General features: G+C 42.4%; 1 protein-coding gene across 1 annotated transcript; it reads left to right on the forward strand.

The window, feature by feature from the left end:
* LOC139656361 (NLR family CARD domain-containing protein 3-like) lies at positions 1-27,289 on the forward strand. Its single transcript, XM_071533911.1, has 11 exons — positions 1-60; positions 4,748-4,897; positions 12,914-13,018; positions 13,732-13,836; positions 14,750-14,854; positions 16,068-16,249; positions 18,177-19,983; positions 21,721-21,894; positions 22,973-23,146; positions 25,282-25,328; positions 25,911-27,289. Exons 2-11 carry the CDS (start codon positions 4,761-4,763, stop codon positions 26,441-26,443), a joined length of 3,369 nt encoding a protein of 1,122 aa, XP_071390012.1. The 5' UTR covers positions 1-60; positions 4,748-4,760; the 3' UTR covers positions 26,444-27,289.

Genomic DNA, 27,289 nt, shown 5'->3' on the forward strand with positions numbered 1-27,289 from the left:
CCGAACCTGCGCACAACAAAGAAGACAGAAAGAAAACTACTTGTTTTTTTGTCTTTCCACGTAAGTAAACTTTATTACTAATGAACCTGTGTCAGGCGAGCCAAGTCCCCGTCTGTTCAGGATAGTTGCGTCATTCGGCGCGCTGACTGACAGACTGACAGACTGACAGATGGACAGACGCATACAAAATATTTTCGGTACGACAACTGACGCAGTTTTATAACATGGCGAGGCAGATGAGCCCTTTGTTTGCACTTTGCACCGTGTAGGCGACATGGTTTGTTGACACTGTCAGCTGAGACGGTTTGGTTCGGTTTGGACCGAGCGAGTCTCATCAGGTCGGTTGGCTCCGAGTCCAGTCCAGGCATTCAGCCAAAATATCTTAGCTGTGTCATTTATAATAGCTTATGCTTGTTTATCTGATCCTTGCTTTTCCAGTCCACTTATACCCAATAAAAACACTGTTACACGGTTTCTGCGTGTCTGCCTTCATCTGGACCTTGTTGATGAATTCATTTGTGTATAGGGGGCTGTTCTGCCGTGCCACAGTCTTTAGTGCTATAGCAACAATATATATGCATTTTGAGGAAATCGGCTACTGTATGTAAAACGCCAAAGAGCGTGTGACATGGGTTACACGTAGGCCTAAACAAGCGTTGTAGCGCCCCCCGCAGGATATTTGCCAGTGCCGAAGGGAGCAGTGACACCGGCAGTGACAGGTTCATCGTGGGAGAAAATGAGACACTGAATGTGCTTAATGAATTTCAGCGCGTATACTTTAGAGATTCAAGTTATAAATATGGATGTTAAAGTTAACTGTGATCTATCTATCTATCTATCTATCTATCTATCTATCTATCTATCTATCTATCTATCAGACAGTGATAGTGCAGATTAACAGTCAGGATGCAGCTGCTGTTTCTCATGCCACCGGCTGTTTTTATGTAATTTTATGTGATGCATTAGTCGTGCAGTCAGCAGACAGTCGGTGGAAAGTGTCAGTCAGAATCCAGTACGGACTGGGTTCAGACTGTGTGGAGTACAGAGAGATAGCAGCAGAAAACCATGTGAACACTCAGCAAGAAAATCATTAATCATCATTAAAACCGCATCCATCGGAGTTTCATTGTGATGGTAAATCCACAATTTGTTAATATATTTTTTTTTAATTGCTGGTTTTAGTCCAAATAATGTGAAACAATGACATTTCGGGTTTTGGTTAATAGCCTACATAATGTGCTGTACTTGCAATAACAAAATTTATTATTTTTGATGAGAAAGAATTGTATGTATAAAGCCTAATTACATTGATTGTAAAAAAAAAAAAAAGAAATATATATTGTTGAATTGATTGGGGCTTATTTTTCACTAGTTTATTTTTATTTAACCTTTAGTCAATTGAGAACCAATGATGACCTGGCCAATAGGCGATAATAACAGTACAAAAAGTAACAAGCAAACAGTAAACATGTTGTCCCCCACCATTGATGTAGCTCCACCCTTGGGTCAGTCAGTGATTGCTGAGTGAACTTGAAATATGAGTGAAATTGTATAAGCATTTTGGTATGGGACAATGAAAGGACAGATTGACCATATATTTCTGTTGCCTACTCTCCTCAGAATTAGGCTTACAAGTTATATCTTGAAATGTAGTAACTGTAATTGTCCTGTTTTTACTCAATACAGTACAAAATATAAGAACTACAATACACAATAAATACAATCCGTACATTACACAATGTACACTACAATACAATTTATAATACAGTATACAATATAACACAACACCAGGAGCGTGAGTGTTATGAATAATATAAATGCTAAATGATAAGTGATATATGGTATTGCACAGTAGGTAAGTGGTAATATGATATAAGTAGTGAACACTGAGGCACAGTGGTAGTGCAGTGATGATGCAATAACAGTCCAACAGTCCAACAACTGTACAATAACTAGTGTCTTGTGGTTAGAGGTTTGCCCAAAAATTCTCCATTGACTCTCACTTCAACACATCAACCCAGTCTGATGTCTCCAAGTGTGTAGCGTGTGTAGACTATTATGTTACCTATGATAACTTTAACTGTGTTGCTTTACCACTGAGTTCCCATTCATTGTCAATGCCGCCCCCTAGCGGCACAAAGGTAACATTACAAACGAACGAACTAACGGTCCGAGACGGTGGGGGACAAAAACACAGGCTAAACACTAATAAACAACATGAGCAGCTGCAGTGAAACAGAAACAGAAACTGATGAGTTGCTGCAGTGGAATGAGTCTGCAGAGTTTCAGGGGTTTTTGCAGCCGGCGGCCGAAGGTGCGAGCTTTGGGGATGATGATCATGCGCCAGTTAGTCATGAGTTTGCCGGAATGTAGATTATGGTGGTGCAGATGTTGAGCAATGAACAGAGAGAGGTATGTAGGATTTTTAATTTTTTTTTTTTTTTTTACCGTTTGATGGATTTATAAATGAACTCATACCAGTGGATTTGTTTGTTTGTATTCATGTCATGGGAAATTAGCATTTACTACTGGTCTGGATTGTTCTTTTTTGGAGTCCAAAATATGACTAAAACATGGATTTTTTTCTTTTTTGAGAAGTTGTTAAATGTGCAGTGATTGTAGTACAGAAATGTATAGGTATATGTATACGTCTAATAACATTGTAGGGAATGTCCTCCCATGGGGTTAATATTAATGTAAGGAATATTAGTCTTTTCACACAGTGGCACTGATTATGAAAAGTTACAACTTTTCATAAGGTGGCACAAATGATAAGATAAATATTCCTACAATGTCTAAAAATCAGTCTCATAAAGTTAACCATCAATATCAACTAACAATCGAATAATTGTTATTGAGATTTCAATATTTCAATTAAAATACAATATTATAGCCTACCTTCAGTTAACACTAAATTAATAATATTGATCATTTAACTAAGGGTTGAAGGATAAGGTGAGGTCTTTAACAGCAGAGGTTGGTTTATTCATGCATTCTGTAATACAGACACAAGACCCTTTTAGAATCAACACACAATTTATTTTATTATTTTATTATTTACAAGTGTGTGTGTGTGTGTGTGTGAGTGAGTGTCCTTATCTATAGTGTATGTATGAGCATGCTGGCCACATGGCCAGGTACTGGCCCTTTGTTAGAGAGGGGAACAAAGGGTCATAAACCATAGATGGAGGGAAAGCTGTGTAGGCCTGGGTGGAGTTGGTGAACTAAGCTGAATGAGCATTCAGGGATTTTATCTAACGATGGAATATGAGAAGTTAGATCATGTTAGTGGAGGTAAAAATACATGCAAACCCTGAGTTTGTGCATTTATCCTATCTAACGTGGGATGGCTATTTGGTGTTAGGCCAACAGTTTGTAAAACTGCTTGCTAATGTTAAATTGCTGAGATGCATTATCTCAACAATTTAACATTAGCAAACAGTTTACATTCACTTCATTGAATATATATCTGTTATTTTCCTAATGATGTTCCTATGCTATATGCCCAGTTATTACAGTCTTACTTGGAGTCCTTGGTCGCGTTGTGAGCGGTTCGAAGCTTGCGGTTTCAAAACTCTGGTTTCCCAGGGAAAAGGATTGCTCTGTTGTGTCCTGATGTCTGGGTCAGTGATCCAGCTGTGTTTCTCTCTGTTGGCCACATCTGTTGCATGTGGAAGAAAGAGAAAGAGTCGTTGGCTTTTGGTGTCGGCCTCTGGTTCTGTCCAGGTTCTCGTCACTCTGCTTTCTTCGTGTCAGCAGTGTCTGCTTAGAAAGTATGACCAAATCTCAAAATAACAATCTAAATTTAAGTCTTAGAAAGTATTAAAAAGTCTTAAATCCAGTTATTAGAGGTCTTATTTACCACAAATCCCTTAAAATACCCTTACATTTACATAATTCAACCCTTCATGCAAAATCCCCTTAAAATTAATTCAGGGAGATATTAATGGAGGAGATCCCACCAAAACCTCCTTAAACACCCCTTAAATTTTGACTCTGTACTTTCTAATACAATGAAAGATTCAGGGAGACAGGAACTTTCCATTCATTTCCACTTAATAACCCTGTAAACCTGCATAAAAGGCATGAAAAAACCCTTAATTAGGCCTACTAGTGTCTCTGTGAATCAACCCATCAATAAAACCCTTATAAACCCATGATATTAACCTTACTTTATTAAAGCTATGTTATTTTTAATGGATAATTAATGTTTATGTAATGAGAAATTAAGGACATTTCAGGGATAAAATGGAGGGGTTTGGTTTCACAGTGTGTCCACTCTACAGAACAGGTTTGATCGTACAATATGCGTTCTATCTGCTCATTAAAAGATCTTAAAAAGTCTTACATTAGGCTTTTTGAAACCTGCAGATAACCTGTTCAGAAATAAATGTAAACAAATGTAAATTAAAACAAAGGTAAATACTCAAATAGTTTGAGACCTGTGACACTGTATTTTGGTTATTTTGGCATCTGTGTTCCAGCTTTTAAAAGAAATGACACTGATTGGCCTGATGGGTGTGCCGTAATTTAAGGTCAAAATTTTAAACTTTTCTGATACTGCTGAATAGTTTCAGGACTTTCATTAGCCATGTTCTAACAGAAAAAACATGTTTTTGCCAGGTTTGTCTCTTAAACTTGATAATAAATTTCTCTTAAATTCAATTCGAGGCAAGATTATAAACCTCTTTTAAAATGTACCTTAGTGAAACCTACAGACAGCCAGCTGTTTGTTTTTCCTCTGCAGAGCAGCAGTTAGGATGAATGAGGAGGAGTCGGAGGCTGGAGCTCCTCCTGGGGTGATGAAGGCTGAGTCTCCAGCTCCCAGCTACACTTCTCTAATGACGGACGACTCGCCCGAGTCGTCAGTCAGCTTCAGTGGTCCGCCGCCAACAAGGTAAAACTTCAGACTGAAGCATCTTAGACATGGACAGGCCGCGACATTATGCACAAAGCAAGCAAACAAATAAACAAGGCAATAAATTGATGTTTGTATGATACACTGTTTATATGGAGTGATATATTCAGTCTACAGTCTAGTGTGCAGGGATATTCCGTGGCCCATGGGGGCCCGTTTCAACATTCTGTCATGAGGCCCTTTCCTCTCCTTTCACCCAGCCACCCAACCATTCACAACTGTTATTTCTGTCTTTCTTTACATATTTTTTTATTTAATAGAATTTTGAAAAGTTGTGTTTAAAAAAACAGACATAAATGTCGACTGCGCATTTCCATAGCTTTTAGAAAATAGTTATAGAAATTAAAAACTGTTGCAAATGTTGATGTTGCAATTGATGCATTCAAATGAAACAATACAAAATATAACAGTACAACATATAGGTAACACTCAATATGGAACAGTAAAAGGAACAGGAAAACTGTTTTCAAGAATAATTGAATGATGAGCGTGGAGCCGTCCAGGCTCAGGTGAGTGATTTTCTGAAATAGCGAGAGGAGGGAGACAGAATGAAGCTTTCAGTTTAGTTTGGGATAATTTAGGTTGACATTTTCTATAGCAAAACTAAGTGAGGCAGAGGCCATTGAAAATTTAACAAGACTAGGTCAAAACCTAGTATATGGCTGGACCGTGTATGGGTGTGCCACGTGCCACAGCCGACCAATGGTGTAACTAACTCTGCTGTAGACTGCAAATACAGAATAATAGTCCATACATCCACACTGATCTCCGTTCCAGCGCGTCCCGTCTCCTTTCTCCGCTGCGGTCCTCTCCACCGCGGCCACGGCCCGCATCGAGCCTCCAGATCCAAGCACCGGTCGCTCTGGTACCCATCAGTGGCGAAAACACTGTTCACCGGACACCCGGTGACGCATCAGCGTTGGGACCCCCGCCGAAATCTCGGCTGGATCACCGGGAACAAAACGGTGCCCAGCTATCGGCGCCGGCCGGAACCATGGCCCTGGAACAGAGCGCTGTCCGGTGGACTGAGCTCACGCATATGCATCGAAATAAATGGCAATATGATATAATTGTATAGATTCTACTTTAGCTTCAGCTTACATGCATGATATTGGTCAGCCTGCTTACTGTGTAGGAGATCTCAGCGGAGAAACAAGATGGCGGAGAAAAGCAACGTAACTTTGTGACTCTGTGATCCTATGATGTGCCACGTGCCACGGCCAACCAATGGTGTAACTTGATCACTCAGTCAGTCACGCAGTGACAGACATTCACTTTAGTAGGGCTGGACCCACTGTTGCGGTCCAGCCAAAATGTATCACTTGCTCAACTTAAGTTAAAATTCTGGCTTGCAGCAGAAACACGGAATCAGATAATCGAGAACCACGACCTGTGCATTTTCTCTCCATTTTTCATATTGCGAAAATATCTTTCCTTTGTAAAATGGCGAGGTGTGCCAGACGCATAATTTCTCTGTGGAAACTGTACATCTGTAACATCAGTATATAAGGTAAATGTATGTGAATGCGTGTGTGTGTGGTATGGATTTCATGAATGCACAAGTCAATAAGAAAGGCAAAGTGATCGGCCCGACTCACCAAACATTAACTACTGCACATCCACTTGGGGAATCAAACTGCGTCACACCCAAAACTACCTAATAACAAGAAAAAAAGGATATGAAGCTGCAGTACTGGGTTTACACCAGCAGAGTTCACTGTTGGGCTTTCTCACACAGCCGCCCCCAAATGTCTGTCAGGACATTTGAATTCATAGAGAAAGTCCATCAGGAGGGTCCTTCTCCTCAGAGTCGCTAATCTTGGGCAGCTAGATGAGCCGGGCGACAGGCTGGACATAGGTCCTGTCTTTAACTTTGACAGCGGCTGTTCTGATGCATCCATCAGCTCCAGGGTAGGTCTCAACCACTTTCCCCACAGGCCAAAGAGCACCGGGGAGTTGTGGATCCACGATCAGCACCACCTGGTCCACGATGAGCTGTTTACCATCGGTTTGCCATTTAGGCCATTCCTGCAGGTCTGGCAGGTAGCGTCGGATGAAGATGGACTAGAAGTTATCTGCTAACCCCTGGCTGTGCCTCCATCAGTGTATCCCCAGGATACTGCTGGAATCATACAGGGCCTGCGGCAGTGATGAGTCATGGCGTCCCATGAGCAGGACATTTGGTGTAATCGGGTCCGGATCAGCAACGTCAGTCAAAGCATATCCGAGCGGTTTAGCATTCAAAATGCCCTTGACTTCGATGAAAACAGTTTGCAGTACCGGCTCTGGCACTGACCGCTCTCGGAGGATGACTTTGAGCGCTGTCTTCACTGATCTAATCTCCCGCTGCCAGGCCCCGCCGAAATGTGGAGCACTTGGGGGGGTTGAACTGGAATGAAATGCTCTGCTCTGCCAGCTGTTCCTGCAGCTGAGGTGCCATGGCATCGAAGGCTTCCCGCAACTCCCGTTCTCCTGTTCTCTCTGCCATTGTCGGAGAGGAGTTCAAAGGGTGTGCCACGCCTGCCGATGAATCAGCGCAGGGACAGCAGAAAGGCATCCGTGTCTAGACTCTCAAGGAGGTCAAGGTCTACACACCTTGTAGTCATACACTTATACAGTATCCCCTATCTCTTTTAGTTCTTGTGGCCAATTTTCACAGTGAACAGGCCAAAACAGTCTACTCCCGTAGAGTAAAATGGCGGCTTGTAGAGATGCAGCCTGGAAGATGGGAGATCCACCATCTTGGGGATATCAGGCTTGGGCACTAGGGCTTTATAAATGTTCCTCAGGGTTGGCTCAAGGGTGTCCGCTGGACAGTGTTTGTACCCCAAGGTGACGTTGAGACAGTTCCATTGGAGGCCTAATGTTGACTCTTGTAGGTCGTTACTGCTCTTAGACAGCCAAAACTCTCAGCGCTCTGATTTGGCCTCTGGTGGAAGATGCTTGATGACCGACGGCACGTTGCTCACCCACTGCCTGAGGTCAAACCCCCTTCCAGGAGTAGCTGGCGTAGGCCATCAACAAGTTCTTTGGCTTCCACTGTGGTGTGGGTGCTGTGAAGACAGTTGTCGACATAGAAGGAGCGTTCCACGACCTCAACTAAGTTTGACTTTGGCTGGAGGGCGTAAATGGCACAACAGGGGCTGCATGTCATTCCAAATGGCAGCACCTGCCATTCGTAGATGGTTGGCTCTTCCTGCTTCTGCAGGTGTCTCTAGATGAATCGCAGCACCGGTTTGTGAGTGGGCTGCAGGCGGATCTGATGGAACATGCCTTTTATGTCGCCACTTACTGCGATTGGGTGCTGGCGGAACCTCAGCAGGATGCCGAGCAGGGAAGGCCCTAAGGTAGGTCCAGGCAGAAGCAGTTCATTTAGTGACTGTCTGTATTGAAAGGACCAGTTAAAGACAATCCTGTCCTTTCCATTATGGCGGACCATGTGGTGGGGTATGAACCAGGACTGACGACCGGCTGGCTTCTTGTGGCGAGACCTTTACTACATACCCGCTTCCTCCAGCTTCTGGATCTCAGCGCGATAAGACTCAACTTGCGTGGGGTTTCTAGTGAGCCTACGCTCTGTACTGCGAAGACTGGGAAGTACTTCTTCTTTAGGGGCATGAAGAGTGATGTCTGATGTAAGCCGGAGAAGGGGTGTGTAGCATAGCGTTGGATGCCATCTACAGTTACTCTAGTGGTGGCTGTCTGCAGCAGAGTGAAGGCTTGCTGATCTTGTTTTGAGCGAGCGACAACCTTCTCACTGTAGGGCAGGACATCTGTTTGCCAGAGGCGCTCCTGAGAAGCTCACTGGAAGGTAAGGCTGTGGCGATGTGCAGGCATTGCTGTGCACTCAAAGAGGGATGAATGAAACTCACTGGGCCTTGGAGCGACCAGCCCAGCTGGGTACAGATGGCAATAGGTCTGCCTTATGGCCCGGTATGCACTGGTTGGACTGTTGTAAGCAGGTGAGGCATGTCAGACCTGATTAGAAGTAGTGGCTGGGCATGATTCACCGGAGGCAAGGGGAGCCCTCTGAGGTGTTTGTATTTCTTCTGTAGCGCAGCCACTGGATAGGTGTGCTCAGCAAGATCTAAGCCCTCGGCGGTGAAGGCGTGAGATATCAGATGCCTCTCAGTTGGCCTTAGTAGCGATGATACTTCCAATGACTGATGAGCCATCGAGTTGCTTGACACTTTGGTGTACAGTCTGCAGTGGGAGAGTCTCTGGATGACAGATGAGGTGAGCTGTTGCACCACTTGAGGAAGCACAATGCTTCTCTCTGAACCATCGTGGAGAACAGCATAAGCCTCCATTGCATGGTTGCCGTTATGGAAGAGGACCTTAACCACCTTCAGCATAACTCTTTGAGAACGGTCAAGATAAACTTTAGTAGGAAGTAAGGTAACCGTGAGCACCGAACTCTGGGTTTCATGGACTGACTCATGCAGGACAGTGAGGTGCACTTCCTTGCAGATTTTGCAAGGACGTTGAGAGTGCAGTGGTCCTTGGTTTGGTTACGTCCACATTGCCGACACCGTTTGCCCTCTCGTAGCCACTTTATGATTTGGTTGGTGGTCAACTTCTTGAATTCATCACAGGAGTTGAGGTAGTGCTCTCTGCTGTCACAATCCCTTTAGAGTCTTTAACATGCCCACTAATGACTGGACGGACAGGGCAAATGTGACGAAGGCATTAGTGTCACCCATCTTAAGAGCAGGGGTGTTGAGTATAGCACCTAGCTCACTCTGGACGAGCTGTCTCGGCTGTCCTGCAATGCACCAATGTATGGCGTCAGGTCGTGCATATAAGCAGTGGTGGAAGAAGTACTCTGATCCTTTACTTAAGTAAAAGTATCAATACAGCACTGTAAAAATACTCCATTACAAGTAAAAGTTCTACTTAAGTAAAAGTACATAAGTATTAGCAGCAAAATGTAGTTAAAGTATTAAAGTAAAAGTAGTGGTTTGGTCCCTCTGACTGATATTTTATTATATATGACATCATTAGATTATTAATACTGAAGCATCAGTGTGTAAGCAGCATGTTACTGTTGTAGCTGCTGGAGGTGGAGCTAGTTTGAACTACTTTATATACAGTTAGCTAATTTAGTCCAGTGGTTCCCAACCTAGGGGTCGGGCCTCTCCAAAGGGTCACCAGATAAATCTGAGGGGTCGTGAGATGATTAATGGGAGAGGAAAGAAGAAAAAACAAAGTTCTGATACACTGATACACAATCTGTTTTCAGTTTTTGGACCTTTTCTCTAATCTTTGATTTTTGCTGAAATATTGGATTATTTGAACATTGACTGAATTGAAACCATGTGAGGTTTAGAGGGAAAAATCACTGTTTGGTGGAGCTGTTAACAACTCATAGACATCTGAAATGTGACCCCGACTACATACTGCTTTTTGTAAGACGTCAAAAGCTAAAAAGGTTGTAAACCACTGGTTTAATCTTTAATAATGTGTTGTACTTTAAAAGCTTGTTATATTATCCATTGTGTCAAATCTCTAGTAACTAAAGCTGTCAAATAAATGTAGTGGAGTAGAAACTACAATATTTCCCTCTGAAATGTAGTGGAGTGGAAGTATAAAGTAGCATCAAATGGAAATACTCAGGTAAAGTACAAGTATCTCAAAATTATACTTAAGTACAGTACTTGAGTAAATGTACTTAGTTACTTTCCACCACTGCATATAAGCTTTAGCTATCTGCAGCGCGCTTGGGAGCTTGATGTGGCCGAGCAACACTTGATATTTATATTGCTCGCTGAGGTGAGGATGGCTGCCTAGTAAGTTGTCTAGTGCAAGCTTGAGCAGGGCAAAGTCACTCTCCTGACCACTCTCAAACACTGGCAGGGAAGGTCTTGGGATGCCAAGGGCTGATGCAAACAGTAACTCAGCTCCGGGTAGTGGTGTGTAACCAGGGTATGGAGCGGAGAGAACTGGAGCAGTCTGTTGCCCATAAGGGATTGAGTACAATGGTGTAGCTCCTGGAGTGGCATGATGAGCAGTGTAGGATGGCCCCATGGCTGGCTGGGAGTAGCTATAAGCTGTTTGGTGCACTACTGAAGGCTGTGACTCTATTGGGAGTCGTGGCATAACAGGCGGGGGCAAAAGGTGTCATAGGCGCCAGGGGTGCTGGAGTGTTGAGCTGTGCCACCAGACATGCCGCAGGAGCAGGTGCTGACACTGGAGCAGGTTGTGGCATCGGCTGGAGTGGTCCAGCAGGGAGCGCAGTCGAGACTGGAATTGCCTGTTGCATCACCTGTGGTACAGCAGTGGGCAGCTGCGTAGCTGCGGGTGTTGGAGCTAGTTGAATGAATGCTGACTGCTGAGGGGTGGACTGAAGTGCGTCAGCCTGGCATGTACGCACAGTCTGTGGAAAATGTAGGAAACTGTCTGATGTGCCGGGAGGCTCAGGTGAAGCTGCATTGCAATCTCTAAGCAAGGAGGAAACAAGCTTGGCTACTTCAAAGTCCTGTTCTGCTTTCGTTAAGCGCTGCTGTCTTACTAGCTGCTTAGTGAGCGCCTCTCTAGCTTTGAGGTCCTCTTGGAGCCGCTGAGCTTCCTTGGCCTGGGTGTCTAGCAGTTTACATTCCATATCAGCATCGACCTCGTCCTTGATCTGACGGCGGAGATCTTCAAGCTCCAACTGCTTTATTCTCTCTTCCAAGATTGCAGATTGGACACTGGAGAGAGCCTTAGCAAGATACGTGCCGACAGATGCCACTGTACGCTTACTAGATCTGCTGTGGATGGATGCACTTCTGTTGGATGGTGTCCTCGGATTGCTACTGTGTTGGCTGTAGGAGCGTGGAGCAGCAGGTGGAGGAGGATCCTCAGATCGCTGTAATCCAACTTGGTAGTCAGTCAGGTAAGCGGGTAAGCGGTGCTCTCTGCGTGGAAGTTTCCAGGCCTCTGATGTGTCTGAAGCTGCGCTGTCCATATCTTTCTTTAGGTTGCACTCAATCCGGCTTGAAGGACCAATGTATGAGGGATGGCCTCGGTTAAGGATTGCTGGTTGAGGCAGCTGATTATGAACATGGATTCCGATAAGAAAATCAGGCACTTGGAGAGATATCTTCATTTACTCTTCTTTATTGATATAGAGTTGAACTTGGATGAACATCAGTATATGTGGTAAACGTGTGTGAATGCGGGTGTGTGTGTGGTATGGGTTTCACACGCACACACGTCAACAAGAAAGGCAAAGTGATCGGCACGACTCGCCAAACATTAACTACTGCACATCCACTTGGGGAATCAAACTGCGTCACACCCAAAACTACCTGATAACAAGAAAAAAGGATATGAAGCTGCAGTACTGGGTTTACGCCAGCAGAGTTCACTGTTGGGCTTTCTCACATAGGGTTTTCAAAGCCAGTGCTGATACTTTAGTACTGAATCTGCCAAAATCAGAAATCTTCAAAACTGACCGAAATTACAAGTGGTCAGTGTTTCCCCCAGAATTTATTGTCAGGGTGGAAAAGCCTCTGAAACACCATTTAGAGCATCATGGGACACTAAAACTCTCCACTGAAACCCAGACTGAAATTATTTTAGTGTCAGCAGCTCTTTAAGGCAGAGTGACCCACCACACCTATTCAGTGGTAGAGAAACTCTGGGATATATTACTGCCTTTAAATGAAAAATTGACATATAACTGAAAAATAAAGTGAATAAATAAAATGTGCAATGAAAATCACATGTCATGTCAGGTTTTACAGCCCGTTTTCAGCTGTGGTCAGGTGGAATCTCCATCATATCATTGATGGATGACACTGACTGGCCGATATTTAATTAATAATTAATATTTGATAAAAGACAAATATCGGCCGATATTTCAGCAAACCGATATGTCGGTCTAGCCCTACCAGGCACCCAAACAAATAAACAAACAAATGATCAAGTAAATACATTTGTATAAGTGTTTCTAATTTTTGAATGAATGACTGAGTAGATAAAAAGATTGTGTAAGAAAATGTCTCCTCTTAGTTTTCAGATGAGTTCACCTGATTCTGCAGCTCCCAGCTTCATCTCTATGAAGAGTGACCGATCCAAGGAGCTGCCACCCTTCCTCAGTGGCGAGGAGTCAGAAAGGTAATTCTGTCTAGTAATTTAATCTTAAATCCAGTTATTAGAGGTCATATTTTTTCACCATACATGTCTCTACGAACCACTAATCACTTAAAATACCCTTACATTTACATTTCACCCCTTAATTCATGCAAAATCGCCTTAAAATGAGTTAAGGGAGTTATTAATGGAGGAGATCCCATCAAAACCACCTTACACACCCCTTAAGTTTTGACTCCTACCTTTCTAATATAATGAAATATTCAAGGAGACAGGAACTTTTCCATTCCACTTAATAACCCTGTAAACCTGCATTAAAGGAATGAATAAAAACCCTTAATTACCAGTGTGTCTGTGAATCAACCCATGAATAAAGCCCTCGAAAACCCATGATACTAACCTTACTTTATTAAAGCCATGTTATTTTTAATGGATAATTCATGTTTATGTAATGAGAAATTAAGGACATTTCAGGGATAAAATGAAAGGATTTGGTTTCATAGTGTGTTCACGATATTTAATAATAAATGAATAAATATAATAAATAGTCTTGATAGAAGACAAATATCGGCGCGATATTTCAGCAAACAGATATGTCGGTCTAGCCCTACCAGGCACCCAAACAAATAAACAAACAAATGAACAAGTAAATACATTTGCATTATATATGTGTTTCTAATTTTTGAATGAATGACTGAGTAGATAAAAAGATTGTGTAAGAAAATGTCTCCTCTCAGTTTTCAGATGAGTTCACCTGATTCTGCAGCTCCCAGCTTCATCTCTATGAAGAGTGACCGATCCAAGGAGCTGCCACCCTTCCTCAGTGGCGAGGAGTCAGAAAGGTAATTCTGTCAGTTTGAAAGTTATTCTGTTTGGTACTGTAATTGAAATGTCTTGCGTCTTGGATTGGATATGGACCAATGTAAGGGACAGCAGTATCTGCTGGAAGGTACGACAGAGTCTGAAAATAACAATCTAAATTTAAGCCTTAGAAAGTGTTGAAATGTCTTAAATCCAGTTATTAGAGGTCATATTTTTTCACCATACATCTCTCAACGAACCACTAATCACTTAAAATACCCTTACATTTACATTTACATTAATTCACCCCTTAAATTCATGCAAAATCCCCTCAAAATGAGTTAACAGAGTTATTAATGGAGGAGATCCCATCAAAACCACCTTAAACACCCCTTAAGTTTTGACTCCTACCTCTCTAATATAATGAAAGATTCAGGGAGACAGGAACTTTCCATCCATTTCCACTTAATAACCCTGTAAACCTGCATAAAAGGAATGAACAAAAACCCTTAATTACTAGTGTCTCTGTGAATCAACGCATGAATAAAACCCTCAAAAACCCATGATACTAACCTTACTTTATTGAAGCTATGTTATTTTTAATGGATAATTCATGTTTATGTAATGAGAAATTAAGGACTGAAATGTCCTTAATTTCTCATTACATAAATATGAATTATAAAATGATAAAATGATGATAAAATGAAAGGATTTGGTTTCATAGTGTGTCCACGATATTTAATAATAAATAAATATAATAAATAGTCTTGATAGAAGACAAATATCTGCCCAATATTTCAGCAAACTGATATGTTGGTCTAGTCCTACCAGGCACCCAAACAAATAAACAAACAAATGAACAAGTAAATACATTTGTATTATATATGTGTTTCTAAATTTTGAATGAATGACTGAGTAGATAAAAAGATTGTGTAAGAAAATGTCTCCTCTCAGTTTTCAGATGAGTTCACCTGATTCTGCAGCTCCCAGCTTTATCTCTCTGAAGAGTGACCGATCCAAGGAGCTGCCACCCTTCCTCAGTGGCGAGGTGTCAGAAAGGTAATTCTGTCAGTTTGAAAGTAATTCTATTTGGTACTGTAATTGAAATGTCTTGCGTCTAAAAGCATCTCATAATTGGATATGGACCAATGTAAGGGACATTGAAGTTTCTTGGAAGTTTACCTGAGAAGGAACTTTATTTTACTGTGAAAGATTCACCTTCTTGAGCAGGCAGGGTCTGTCCTCCCCTGACAAGACGTGACGAGACTGGCTGTGTTAAACAAGCAAACAGCTATTCCTAATTTTCAGTCATTTGGTGTCATTTCAGTCATTTGGTTCCCCCTAGTGGACATTTAAATTATGCAGAGTTACACTCACCTAAGGGCGCTTTCACACCTAGTAGTCCGCTTCCTTGGTTCGGTCCTAATGCGAGCATGATACATTGTTTTGTTTTTCAGTTGGTCCGGTTCACTTTCACAAAGACAAAAATCCAGAACTCCAGAACTTGTAAACCAAGCTATGTGGTTAGAAATGTTGTTTGATTATTGGTCAGATATACCGGTAAGAATACAGCAAAACCCTCGCAATTTCTGTTTGTACAATATCTGACATCGTGGAGCAGCGTCAGGTTGTTGGTGTTGGTCTTGATTTGGAGGCAGATTAGCAGACTCTAGAGGACCGCAAATGTGAATGTCTGTCAAGAATGTGGGTATTAAATCATTGAATAATAAACATTTCAAAGAAGACGCTCTGCAATCAGATGCTAGCTTCACCAGTCACAAAAACAGGATGTGAAGATGTTGTTTTTAACCAATAAAATGCAGCATAAATGGTACGCTTCCTGTGATTGGTTTAGATGGTGTTCTCACCAGAAATTAGCTGCTCCAGGGTTCTAGAAGCAGACCAGACCAGCTCTTGGAGTTGGACCAGAGACCATACCAGGGTTTGATTAGGGTGTTCACACCACCCCGAACAATCCAAACCAAGGGGTTAAACGCTCCAGGGTTCGATTGAAACGGACTGAACAAGGCTGCTGTGAAAGCATCTTAAATTATAATCTTGTGTTGCCTGGGAAACTACTCGGCAGAAGATGTTGGATAACGAGACTTTGTGGATCCAGAGCCAGGCATTTGATTGGTGCTGAGGAAATTCTCTTTTCACTTTTCCTTGCTTGCAAGTATGGGTGCTTGAACCAGGGTCCTCTGGTTGAAGGTCTCTTCTTACTATTCCACCATGCTATCAATACATATGTTGTTTGTTGTACTCCCGACAGCAAGCTGACTGGAGAAATGTCCAGTTGTCCAGTGTGTGAGGAGGATTTGAGGGATCCAGTCTCTTTCACCTGTGGACATCGGTCCTGCAGAAAGTGTGTCAGCTCAGACTATGCCTGCCCCGAGTGTGGAAAGAAACGCAGAAAGGATCCTAAATACCGTGAAAATACAGACAAAGACACAGGCAAGTGTAACTTTATTTAATTCATACTCAGTGCTTAATTTGTGGTTTGTGGTTTTGGACTACCTGCATTCTGGTACCTATTTGCGTGGACGTGGCACCTGGTGGCATGAAACTTTTGTCTGCCATATCTAATCTAATAATCTTAATAGTTGACTCTTCTTTCCTTTCCACTCCCTTCTAAAAACCTAACTGGCTCATTTCCAATTCCCTAACCCTATGAAGACACCTCACGTCCATATGAAGACAGGTGTCTTCATATGGACGTGATTACCATATTAGAAAGTAGCAACAAGCACATAGTAATCACATCACACCTGAGTGAGCTGCTGTACAGAGTAGGCTATGTTATGGTAAACTTCAGACAGCGTCATGGCTAAAAGTTGAATTTGCTGTCCATATGTCCACTGTGTGAACTATTTTGGAAAATTAGACAAGGTAAGCTTGATTTTTTTGGTTTGTAAACGTGTTAGCATATTCTGTAATCTATTAGGTCTCTGCTGGGACAATAAAATCTAAATTCATATTTGCATAGATGACTGCGAAACAGAAATTATTGGGAGTGCGGACCTGTAAGTCCCACAGTTAAATATGGGCAATTGTGCATGTTATGATGAGTGTCCAGAAATAATTGGTAATAACATGAGAATTGGTTGACGTGAAGGGTTGTAAGCCACATCAGTGTGGACATTTAAAAACCAGTGCGGTCCAGCTGAGTGTCGCATTTAGGCTGACTGGCTGTATGGCACAACCATGACACGTTTTATTGCTGTCATTTCATTATTCACTGACATCGTTTCCTACATTCAAAATCAATATCCTATGAAAGTATTTGTATTGAATATTGATGCATAACTACTCGAAGCAGAATTTCTCTGGTAAATGGTTGAAGCCATTGCAGTTTCCTTTATGTATGATTAGGATGTCTCATAGTAGCCCATGTGGGCATTTTTATGTTGTGCACAGTGCAGTTATATCTTTAGTCTACTACTTGAAGGGCAGGTTTTTAAAAATGAGCATTATGTAGCCTATGCAATAATCAAATATTGTTATGGGTCTCCAGTAGTCGGAGCTCTAATCTCATATCGTCGATCATTTAGTAATGTTTAGGCTGTTGGTCTACAGTAAGCTGTATGGCTGCACTGAGCACCACCATGCCTCCAATGCGCTTGTTGTCTTGATATGTTCCGGAACCTTTTCCCTCCAGACCGACTCACAGGAACACCGACCACTTGGTGTTCCAGGACCTCATCATTTACAAATTAAGCACTGTTCATACTTGGACAGATTCGTACTTCGTACTTCGTACTATTACTACTAGTACTACTGCTGCTATGACCTACCTACTACTACTAATACTAATGATTGATTCATATTTATACCAGTGTTCCCCTATAATTGACCGGGGTGGTATCGCTCTGTCCGTGACCACGTGCTATTTGTCACTTCAATCATGAAGGTGCTTCTTGGCTGAAATACATTTGATTTCCACTACTGATCATAGAAACACTGTAGAAAACACTATAGACAGTATTTTGATTGTTGATTGAACACATGATGCCATCCTTAATTTTTACTGCCATCTGTGAGAGGGAGATGTTGAACACTAGAGGGCACAAGAGGGAGCAGTGATGTTTTTTGAAGATGTTCACTTTTTGCTTTTATTTGGTAGTTCATAGTAGAGCGAGGGGGAGGGGGGGTGTCCCATCACAGGCACTTAGCCAACTCAGCCACCAGGACGCTCCACAAGCTTTGATTTTTATACAGAAATGCAATTCAACTCATATAACCTTTGTAAAATTAAGATTTTGTCTTTGCCTTTGTTTTTTTGCATGACCAAATATTTTTTTAGCTGAAAAAATATTTTGCTTTTAACCCTCGAAGATCTTATTGTTTAGAAATATGTAAAAACAAATTACTTATTTGATTGTTACAGGGGACAGCCTGCTCTTGAAAGTGAAGAAGAATTTTAAAAAAGCAACGAGAAAGAAATGTACTGTCACATATGAAGGCCCTGATGACCAACAGAGCTCCCTGAACAGCATATTCACAGAACTCTACATCACAACAGGAGAGAGTGATGCGCTATGTGCAGAGCATGAGATCAGACAGATCGAACGGAAATTGAAAAGGCAATCATCGGCCGAAATTTCCATCAACATAAATAACATCTTCACACCTTTGCCTGGCCAAGAGAAACCCCACAGAACCGTCCTGATGAAGGGCATTGCAGGCATTGGAAAATCATTTGCCGTGCAAAAGTTCATTCTTGACTGGGCCGAAGAGGAAGCAAACAAAGACATCGGTTTTGTTTTCAGTCTTGCTTTCCGAGAGGTGAATTTGAAGAAAGATAAGATCAGCTTGCATGGGCTCCTGACCGAATTCCATCCTGCACTGCGTGACCTGAAAGATGCAGAGGGTTATGTCAAAGCCAAGATTGTGGTGATCCTGGATGGTCTGGATGAAAGTAGACTTCTACTGGACTTTCAGAACAGCAAGATAGTAACGTCTGTCACTGAGGAAACATCAGTGGATGTATTGCTGACAAACCTCATCCAGGGTAACCTGCTTCCCTCTGCTCTTGTCTGGATAACTTCCCGACCCGCAGCAGCCAGACAGATCGCTGCAGAGCTTGTTGACATGGTGATGGAGATAAGAGGGTTCACTGACCCACAGAAAGATGTGTACTTCAGGAGGAGATTCAGTCATGACTTGAGCCTTGCTGACAGGATCGTCTCACACATCCAGTCTTCGCAAAGCCTCCACATCATGTGCCACATCCCGATCTTCTGCTGGATTTCTGCCGAATTATTTCAGGAAACCTTTAGAGGAGACGAGAAAGCTGAAATCCCTCAAACTCTGACTGAGATGATGGCACACTTCCTGTTCATTCAGACAAAACGCAGAAGCAGAAAATATGACAAGAAGACAGAGAAAAACAAAGAGAAGCTCCTGCAGACACACAGAGAATTTCTTCTGAAACTCGGAAAGCTCGCATTTGACCACCTCGAGAAGAACAACCTCATCTTCTATGAGGAAGACCTGGAAAAGTGTGGCATTGACATCACAGAAGCATCGATCTACTCTGGGTTTTGTGGCACGATTCTAAGGGAAGAAAATGTATTTTCCCAGAAAAAGGTCTTCTCCTTTGTGCACCTGACCATACAGGAGTTCTTTGGAGCTCTGTACGTCTATGATTGCTTCACAAACAAGAATACAAAGGCGCTCTACCCCTTCCTCGGTCAGAAGCCACTGTTTTTTCAGAAAAAACGTACTTTACTTGATCTCCTAAAGATAACAGTGGACAAAGTGTTGGAGAGCAAGAACGGCCACCTGGACTTCTTCCTGCGTTTCCTCCTTGGCCTCATGGCTGAATCCAACCAGAGAGTTCTTCCAGGCCTGTTGACACCCCCGGAACCAAGCTCAGATGCCACCAGGAAAATCCTGACTTACCTCAAAACCATCCGAAGAAAGGGCCTCTCACCAGACCGGTGCATCAACCTGTTCCAGACCATGGTCGAGATGAGAGACCACAAAGTGAAAGACGAGATTCAGGAATATCTGATGTTGACAAATCACTCGGGACCAGAGCTGACTCCTGTGCACTGCTCGGCGCTGGCCTACATGCTGCAGGTATCGGAGGAAGATCTGGAGGTGTTTGACCTTAAGAGTTACAACACATCAGAGGCGGGCAGAATGAGACTGATACCAGCTGTGAGGTGCAGCCAAAAGGCCTTGTAAGTTTCACCAGTTCCATTGTAATATGTATAATGTACAGTTATGCTTTGTACCTTAATGTCATAATCAATCACATAATTAATCACAGTAGCAACAAATAAAACACTGCTAAAATGGTTGAAATGGATCTTTGACCAATATGATAGCACATACTGGTATGATTAATTTATTTACAGCCACTATTTTTAAATCTTACTTTTATTTTTACTGAACCATTTATTTTTTTCAGTCATTACTGTTTTCCAGAGTGTCTTGCAATGAGTGCTACAGTAGAATAAGCTTGAATTCCTATTTTAAATTCCTATTGTTAGGGGTTCAAGCCCGTAGGATTGAAACCCTATTGTTTGTCTTCTTCTTTTTCTTCTTCTTCTTCCTTAAATCTATCTGTACCTCAGAGACATTTTCAGATAGGACACGGCAATTGCACCCCAACGCCCTGAAACCCATTGTTTCCTATGGCTTGTGCCACGCAACCACAGCACCATTTGGCATCGTTTGGCACCGTTTGGCACACTCATGCCTAAAGTTCAACCCAGTTGAACTTTTGCTCTGTGCGCTGCCCCACCCAGCCAATAGAAACAGCCAGCCAGCGAGGCACTGAAGCAAAAATAGAGAAGTCGATCTTGGCTCTGTCTGAATTCCCTGACTTGTACAACACCAGTCTCCGTTTATACAGAGACTTCAGCAGGAAAACCCTATCTTGGAAAAAGGTTTGCTAGGAACTGCCAAATGTCAAGCTTTGTCCAGCAAGCAGCTATAAAATTTGAAAACCGCGCCTATTTTGCATGCTCCTCCACGACTTCCCAGATCTTCTAGTCAGATCTGTGCTGGACTAAGATGCGAGCGCAGCGCACACCACATCCTGTCTGAAAAGGCCATAAGTCCTAGAGCAAACAAATTTGGTGGATAGGTTTCAAATCTCCTTCACTACTAAGGCAACAAACATTAACCCAATCAGCCAGATGATGGTGCTATAACATGCAACTTCACATTTTAGCCAACACAAATACATTGCACATATTGGTTGTCATTTCAGTCATAAATGTTTCACAGCTTATATGGACTTTCTAGAACATGAATATTTTTAAAAAACTAAACTGCTTGGCCGTGGTGCTCAAATGACTGTGATAAACATAAACAGGAAGTGGGGCACAATTCCTAAACGCTTGATGCTAGTGGAAGCAAAATTCAGATACATATTTGAGATGGAACCCAAAGTGTGACCGACCATCAGGTCAACCTTGCAACAGCAACTAGCAACTTGTTTAAAATTTCTCCTACAAAGTTGCGTTAATCATTACTACATTTTACACACAGCATATTTCAACTGCCTACATCTTTGTATCACAGAACATTTTAAAGAAAGATGTGTTAAAAGAAATATAAGTTGGGAGGGCTATTGAAAAATGATACCGCCTACATTTTTACATTTACATTTTCGTCATTACCTAATGCTGTTATCCAGAGTAACCTACAATGAGTGCAACATTAGAATAAGTATCAATTCCTAGATCACCAACATTACAACCAATAGTAAGGAGGTCAAGGGTCAGAGGTCACAGCACCCAGACAATAGATGGAACAAATGATCCTGTGATCCTAGAATGATTGTACCAACCAGGAAGAAAAGACAGCACATTTGTTTCTCTCCCTGTTTCTCACAATAGTTTTATATATCATAAGTTATTTTTTCAGGAGTACATGAGTATAACACCATTATCCAATCCTGTTCACAGACTAGCTGACTGTAAACTGACTGCAGAGTGGATCGAGCAGCTGGCCTTTGCTCTCACGTTCCCCAACTCGCCTCTGAGAGACCTGGACCTGAGCAACAACGACCTGAGGGATTCAGGAGTGGAACAGCTGTCTGCTGGACTGAAGAGTCCATGCTGTAGACTCAAGACACTGAGGTGCTTATCCATAGATGCACTATTTTTTTGTGACCCTTGGTTTGCAAAAAATACTTTCTTCATAATGCAAATGGGTGGACAAGGCATTTCAATGCAACATGAATTCTGTTGCAGGATGAAATTTACCTTCAAAGGGGCAATAAGTCATCTGTGAACTTTATCATCCACTAATGGTGAACAGTAGTTTTGCAACAACATTGATAGAACTTGTCTCCTCCTACGCAAGTCACAGCCCCCCATCCTTCCATCTTGACCAGCAGTAAGGTCTTCTTTTCCCAATGTAAAGGAGTAAGCTAGCTAATTAGAGCAAGGGATCCAAGAGAAACATCTAGTGAAGAGGAGACATGTATCTGTAAACAATGTATCACCATGCTAAATACTGAAATAATAAAACTGCTTTGTCATTTGCTTTGTTGGCTTGAGAACGAGGCTTTTCAGCCTTCGTAGCTGAAATGCGTTGTGATGCCGGTTGTTCGCTCATAAAAACGTCTGTCATTGCTGAGCAATTGAAAATGGATGAGGTGTCTTGAAACTCCAATGGGCGGTGAGGTTTTGCTCCAAAATTGAACCTCAGCAGCTGGCCAAGTCATTGTTGAGTCATGGGTATTGATCAACAATCCTATCAATCCCTAAAGATATGTTATGGTCATTGGTGCTGTGGGGCAGTAAAAACCTTACTTATTGCCCCTTTAACCTACCAGATTACTGTATTTTACTTTACGTTTAACTTTATTTACATTTCAGTAATTTAGCAAAGGCTTTGGCCTCATTGGCAGTGGATTTGGACAGAGAATCACCTTAGGGTCCCGATCCAGACACTGAAAAATAATGCTGCTCGAACCAGCCACAAGTCAAAAATGTCAAGCTGTAGAATGCATTCTACAGTCTAGTAGCCCTGTGGCATCCTTTTCAAAGAATGCATGGAAATTTCAGCTCTTACTGTTTGTCTTTATACCTGACTTTTGTTTGATACGTGTTACCATAACTGTGTCAGTATACTATCTTTAGTCGTCTGGAAAACCTTTATATAAATATGTCAAACCTCCATGTTGATGAAACAACCCTTGTGTTTACTCAGGTTGTCAGGATGCATGGTAACGGAGAAAGGCTGTGCTTCTCTGGCCTCGGCTCTGAGCTCCAACCCGTCCCACCTGACAGAACTGGACCTGAGCTACAATCACCCAGGAGACTCAGGAATGAAGCTGCTCACTGAGCTGGCGAATAATCCAAGCTACGGACTCACCGAACTAAAGTAATTAGTTAATAAGTCTAGATAGTTAGCTAGTGATTGCAGTGAAGAGAATGAGGATACTGCTGCCCAACAGCACCACCCTGAAGGAGACAAAACAAATATATACTCTTTATAGGTGGCATATGCCTTTAAAGGTTTCCTTTATAGCAAAGCTGGTGTGATCTTTATAATTTGCATCAAATGTATCTTATTGTTGCCTGTTTACCTTTGGGTATTTGATGTTGTTTTCTTATTGTTTATCTGTCTGAAGTTCAGACAGATAAACTCAGACTCTAAGACTGCATTTTATGAGAGTTCAGACTCTGAACTCTCATAAAATGCAGTCTTATAGAGTACAATAGGTAGAGCAAGGCACTAAAGCCACCAGGGTTTGGGGTTCCATTCTCAATGGGCCCAGCCATATTAATAATATATACACTTTTGTCCACTCATGGTACTGTGGTATTATGTTAAAGGTCCCATATCCTCCACTGTCAAGAGTTTTATTTTGTGTCTTGAGGTCCATTCAAAGCTGTGTGTGTGGTGTCATGAACCAAAAACAATCTCAATCCATTTTTACACGTTCGTTTTCCAGCATCTCTCTGAGCCTTACCAAGAACAGGCTGTTTCTGTCACTGTGTCTTTAAGGCTCATTAATATTAACAACCCCTCTGTTCCGATTGGCTAACTGTTTCAAGACTGAAACGTGAGACACCGTGGCCCGGCAGCTACAGGTAGGGAAAACTCTCCGGTAATAAACAACGACAACCGCTTTGAAAAAAACACTTTGTTAGTCTAATTGATTCCAACATTGAGCTGGTGGATAAGTACCTTGGTACAATCATTGACAACAAACTCTCCTCTGAAGCCAATGCTGAGGCTGTTTTTAAAATGCACAACAGCCTCTTTTCTTTCTCAGAAAGATTTATTGTTTTAATGTTTGTTTGTCCATGATGACTATCTTTTATCAAAGTTTTATTCTGAGTCTGTGTTGACCTTCTGTTTTGTTGCCTGGTATGGCAACTTAAATGTTCAGATCAAGAACAGACTCAATGGCCTTGTCAGAGGGACGAGTAAGGTCAGTGGGATGAATCAGGCCCGGCTCACTGACCTGCACCACAGACAGGTCCTGAGGAAAGCCATGGCCATCCTGGATCACCCTGGCCATCCTCTGGATGGAATTTGCAAGGCGCCAGCAGTTAAAACAAAGAGACTTAGGGTGAGTGTCCATATAGCGTATGCGGCCACATGCGGCCGCCTAGAGAAAAAGCGCCGCACCCAGCGTCTTTTTTCAGAGCGCTCCAACTTTTTTGTGCGGCCGCTCCGAGCGCTTCTAGTTGAAAATCTCTGAACTTTTCAGAAAGGCGCTGGTGTCGTCACCACCCGCTCCTGTGCGCTCCAGTGCACCTGTATGATATGTCTCACAGAAACTATCACAACAGACACAGCAAAGCCCATTTGTGGGAGCAGATCAGACGGACACTGAATGTTGCTGGTGAGTGTTGTGCTTTTATCACCGTACGCGTTGTAAGCTTGTTGTTAGCTTGTTGTTAGCTGTGTAGGCAACCCTCTGTTAACGTAGCCTTAATGTCAAGATATTGTTGTCATAGAAACAAAACCCACGCGCAGCGCCTCATCAAAAAAGTGTTGGGAACGCTTTTTTGATGAGGCGCTTGGATGAAACGCTCCTCAGCACCCTGCCAGTGCTTTTCTGCCAGAGAGAAACGCTATATGGACACACACCCTTAAAGTTTCCTTTGTCCCTGCTGCAATCAGCATGTTGAACTCCACCTAGCCATACTGCCTCTTTCATTGCGCCTGAAAAAGCTCTTCCTGATAAAGTTTTGAATTGAATTAAATTTATATTTCTTACAAAATTGATAATGAGCAAACCTTTGTGACGCCACAAAATTACGGAAGTCCAAACGGCTCGTTTAGAGGCTCGCTTTTCTAATATGGATTGTGTGGATTTAGTTGGCGACCGTGTGTTTTGATACTTTCACCATGTATAGATAGACCATCCAACTCCTTTATCATCACAGAGGCAAGGGGAGTCCTGCTTTACACCATATGGGACCTTTAATGAATGAGTGCAGTAATACTTAAAGTTTAAAGGGTGAGCTAATAGATTTTTATTTGTCTTTTTTTCTCCACAGTGTTGGACATGGTGGAAGTTTGCAGATGAGACCGGGCTTTAAGAAATGTAAGTATCTGAAAACTATTAGGGCTAAAATGATGATCCTGAATATTTTTCATATTCAATCATCTTGACAAGTGACATCATGGTGGGAGTTACCCACAGAGGACATCTTACTACCTGGATGACTGAAATTCATCTACACAGACATGAGCCTTCATTTGGTTTGGTCAAACTTTCTGTTTTCTCCTTATTTCATTGAACTGAGTTGAGTGTTTTCATCTCAGCGCTGAGTTGCATTCTGCTCTGCTTCCTGTCAATCAGCTGACACCCACAGAAGAAATGGAAGACTCCTCCAGGAAATAATCCCTCATAAACATGTCGCCGAACAAACGTTACTGTCACACCATGTCTTTTTATTTAAGGCGTCTTGGCCGGGACAGCAGTTCATTTCAAGTTTGACACTGTAAAGATTGTATTTTAAAAACAACAAAAACAAAGTAATTACATTCATTGCAAAATGATTAGGGGAAATGTAAACTACACATAGAAATAAATGAGCTATGACTCTAAATGACACCTTTTCTTCTTTTAAAAAACGCAACTTGATCAATATCTGTTGGAATAAATGTGTTTTCCTACCTCCAGATGCCTGTGAGCTCACCTTGGACCCCAACACAGCACACAGAAATCTCTCTCTGTCCGAGGGGAACAGAAAGGTGACATGGGTGGCAGAGGAGCAGCCACATCCTGATCACCCAGAGAGGTTTAGCCACTGGTTACAGGTGCTGTGTGGCGAGGGTCTAACTGGCCGCTGTTACTGGGAGGTCGAGGTGTGGGAACCCTTAAACATCGGCGTAACCTACAAAGGAATCGGCAGGAAAGGTGAGGCGGAGGACTGCAGGCTGGGACGCAACGACAAGTCTTGGAGTCTGGTCTGTTCTCAGGAGGGCTGCTGGGTTCTGCACAACAACAAGAGAGTCGATGTGTCTTCTCTCTGCAGCCGCTCCAGTCGGGTGGCAGTGTATCTGGACTGGCCTGCTGGCGCTCTGTCCTTCTACAGGCTTTCCTCCGACACTCTGATCCACCTTTATAAATTCAGCACCGCGTTCTCCGCTCCCCTCTACCCCGGCATCGAAGTTGACCCTCATTCTTCTGCCTCGCTTTGCCCTCTCCCATAACCAAACTGCCTCTGAAACCCCAGAAACCAGTCTCTATTGCTATGTTCAGACAGGCAGCGCAAATGGGATTTTTTTTGCATATCCGATACAAGTCAATTTTTTTCTTAAAGGATAACACTAGTGTAATTTTATTTTTTTCCTATCACCATTATTGTCCATGTAAAGTCTAAACCCATTGATGTATTTGCCAGTCGGACGTTACTACTGTCTTTTCTACTGCAGGTTTGCTCGACCTCCCAGAACTCATAGGCTCCCATTGTTTTCAAAGATCCATTAAAAACAGCTCAGAGACAAAATGCTGCATTGATTAACATAATCCATTTTTTTAAATAACATGTATTGTATTTTTTCCTAATATGACTAGAACACCACAATCATAGAGAGCTGAAACAGTAGTGTAGGCTGAAGCCCTCCTGTGGTTGTCTAAATGGCTAATGTGATTTTCCATTGACCACAAAGTAGTCTGTCTTCTGCAAATAAACAAAGGTGTTGAGATTCACCTTTCTTTCTCTATGCAGCATAAGCTTTTAGACCATTTGCACATTTTCTGTTATTATTACCTGCTGTGATGCATTTTATGACTTTATGATTTTTTCACAGCAGCCTGTGAAGCTGCAGCTAGCTAGCTAGCTAGCTAGCATAGCTTGTTCCTTTTGTAGGAGATGGAACGTTCCAGCTGGCTAAAGCCTGCCGGGTCATGACATTCGATAACTAATTTTGTCATTCATGTAAATAATACTGAATATGAAATTAAGCCAAGCGAGATGTGTTGATGCTTACTACAACATATCTCCCATGCACTGACAGAGGGTTAAGTGACAGAACAGTGACAGAAATCACGTAAAA

This window comes from Centroberyx affinis, unplaced genomic scaffold (genome assembly GCF_046629955.1).
Source record: "Centroberyx affinis isolate AG114_WGS23_722 - 3 ecotype Tasmania unplaced genomic scaffold, CSIRO-AGI_Caff_v1 ptg002461l_1, whole genome shotgun sequence".
NCBI lineage: Eukaryota > Metazoa > Chordata > Actinopteri > Beryciformes > Berycidae > Centroberyx > Centroberyx affinis.

Coding starts and splice junctions, on each gene's coding strand:
- LOC139656361 (XM_071533911.1), top strand. CDS start 4,761: ATGAATGAGGAGGAGTCGGAGGCTGGAGCTCCTCCTGGGGTGATGAAG. Junction 14,855..16,067: donor AGTGGCGAGGTGTCAGAAAG/GTAATTCTGTCA, acceptor TACTCCCGACAG/CAAGCTGACTGGAGAAATGT. Junction 23,147..25,281: donor TACGGACTCACCGAACTAAA/GTAATTAGTTAA, acceptor TTTTCTCCACAG/TGTTGGACATGGTGGAAGTT.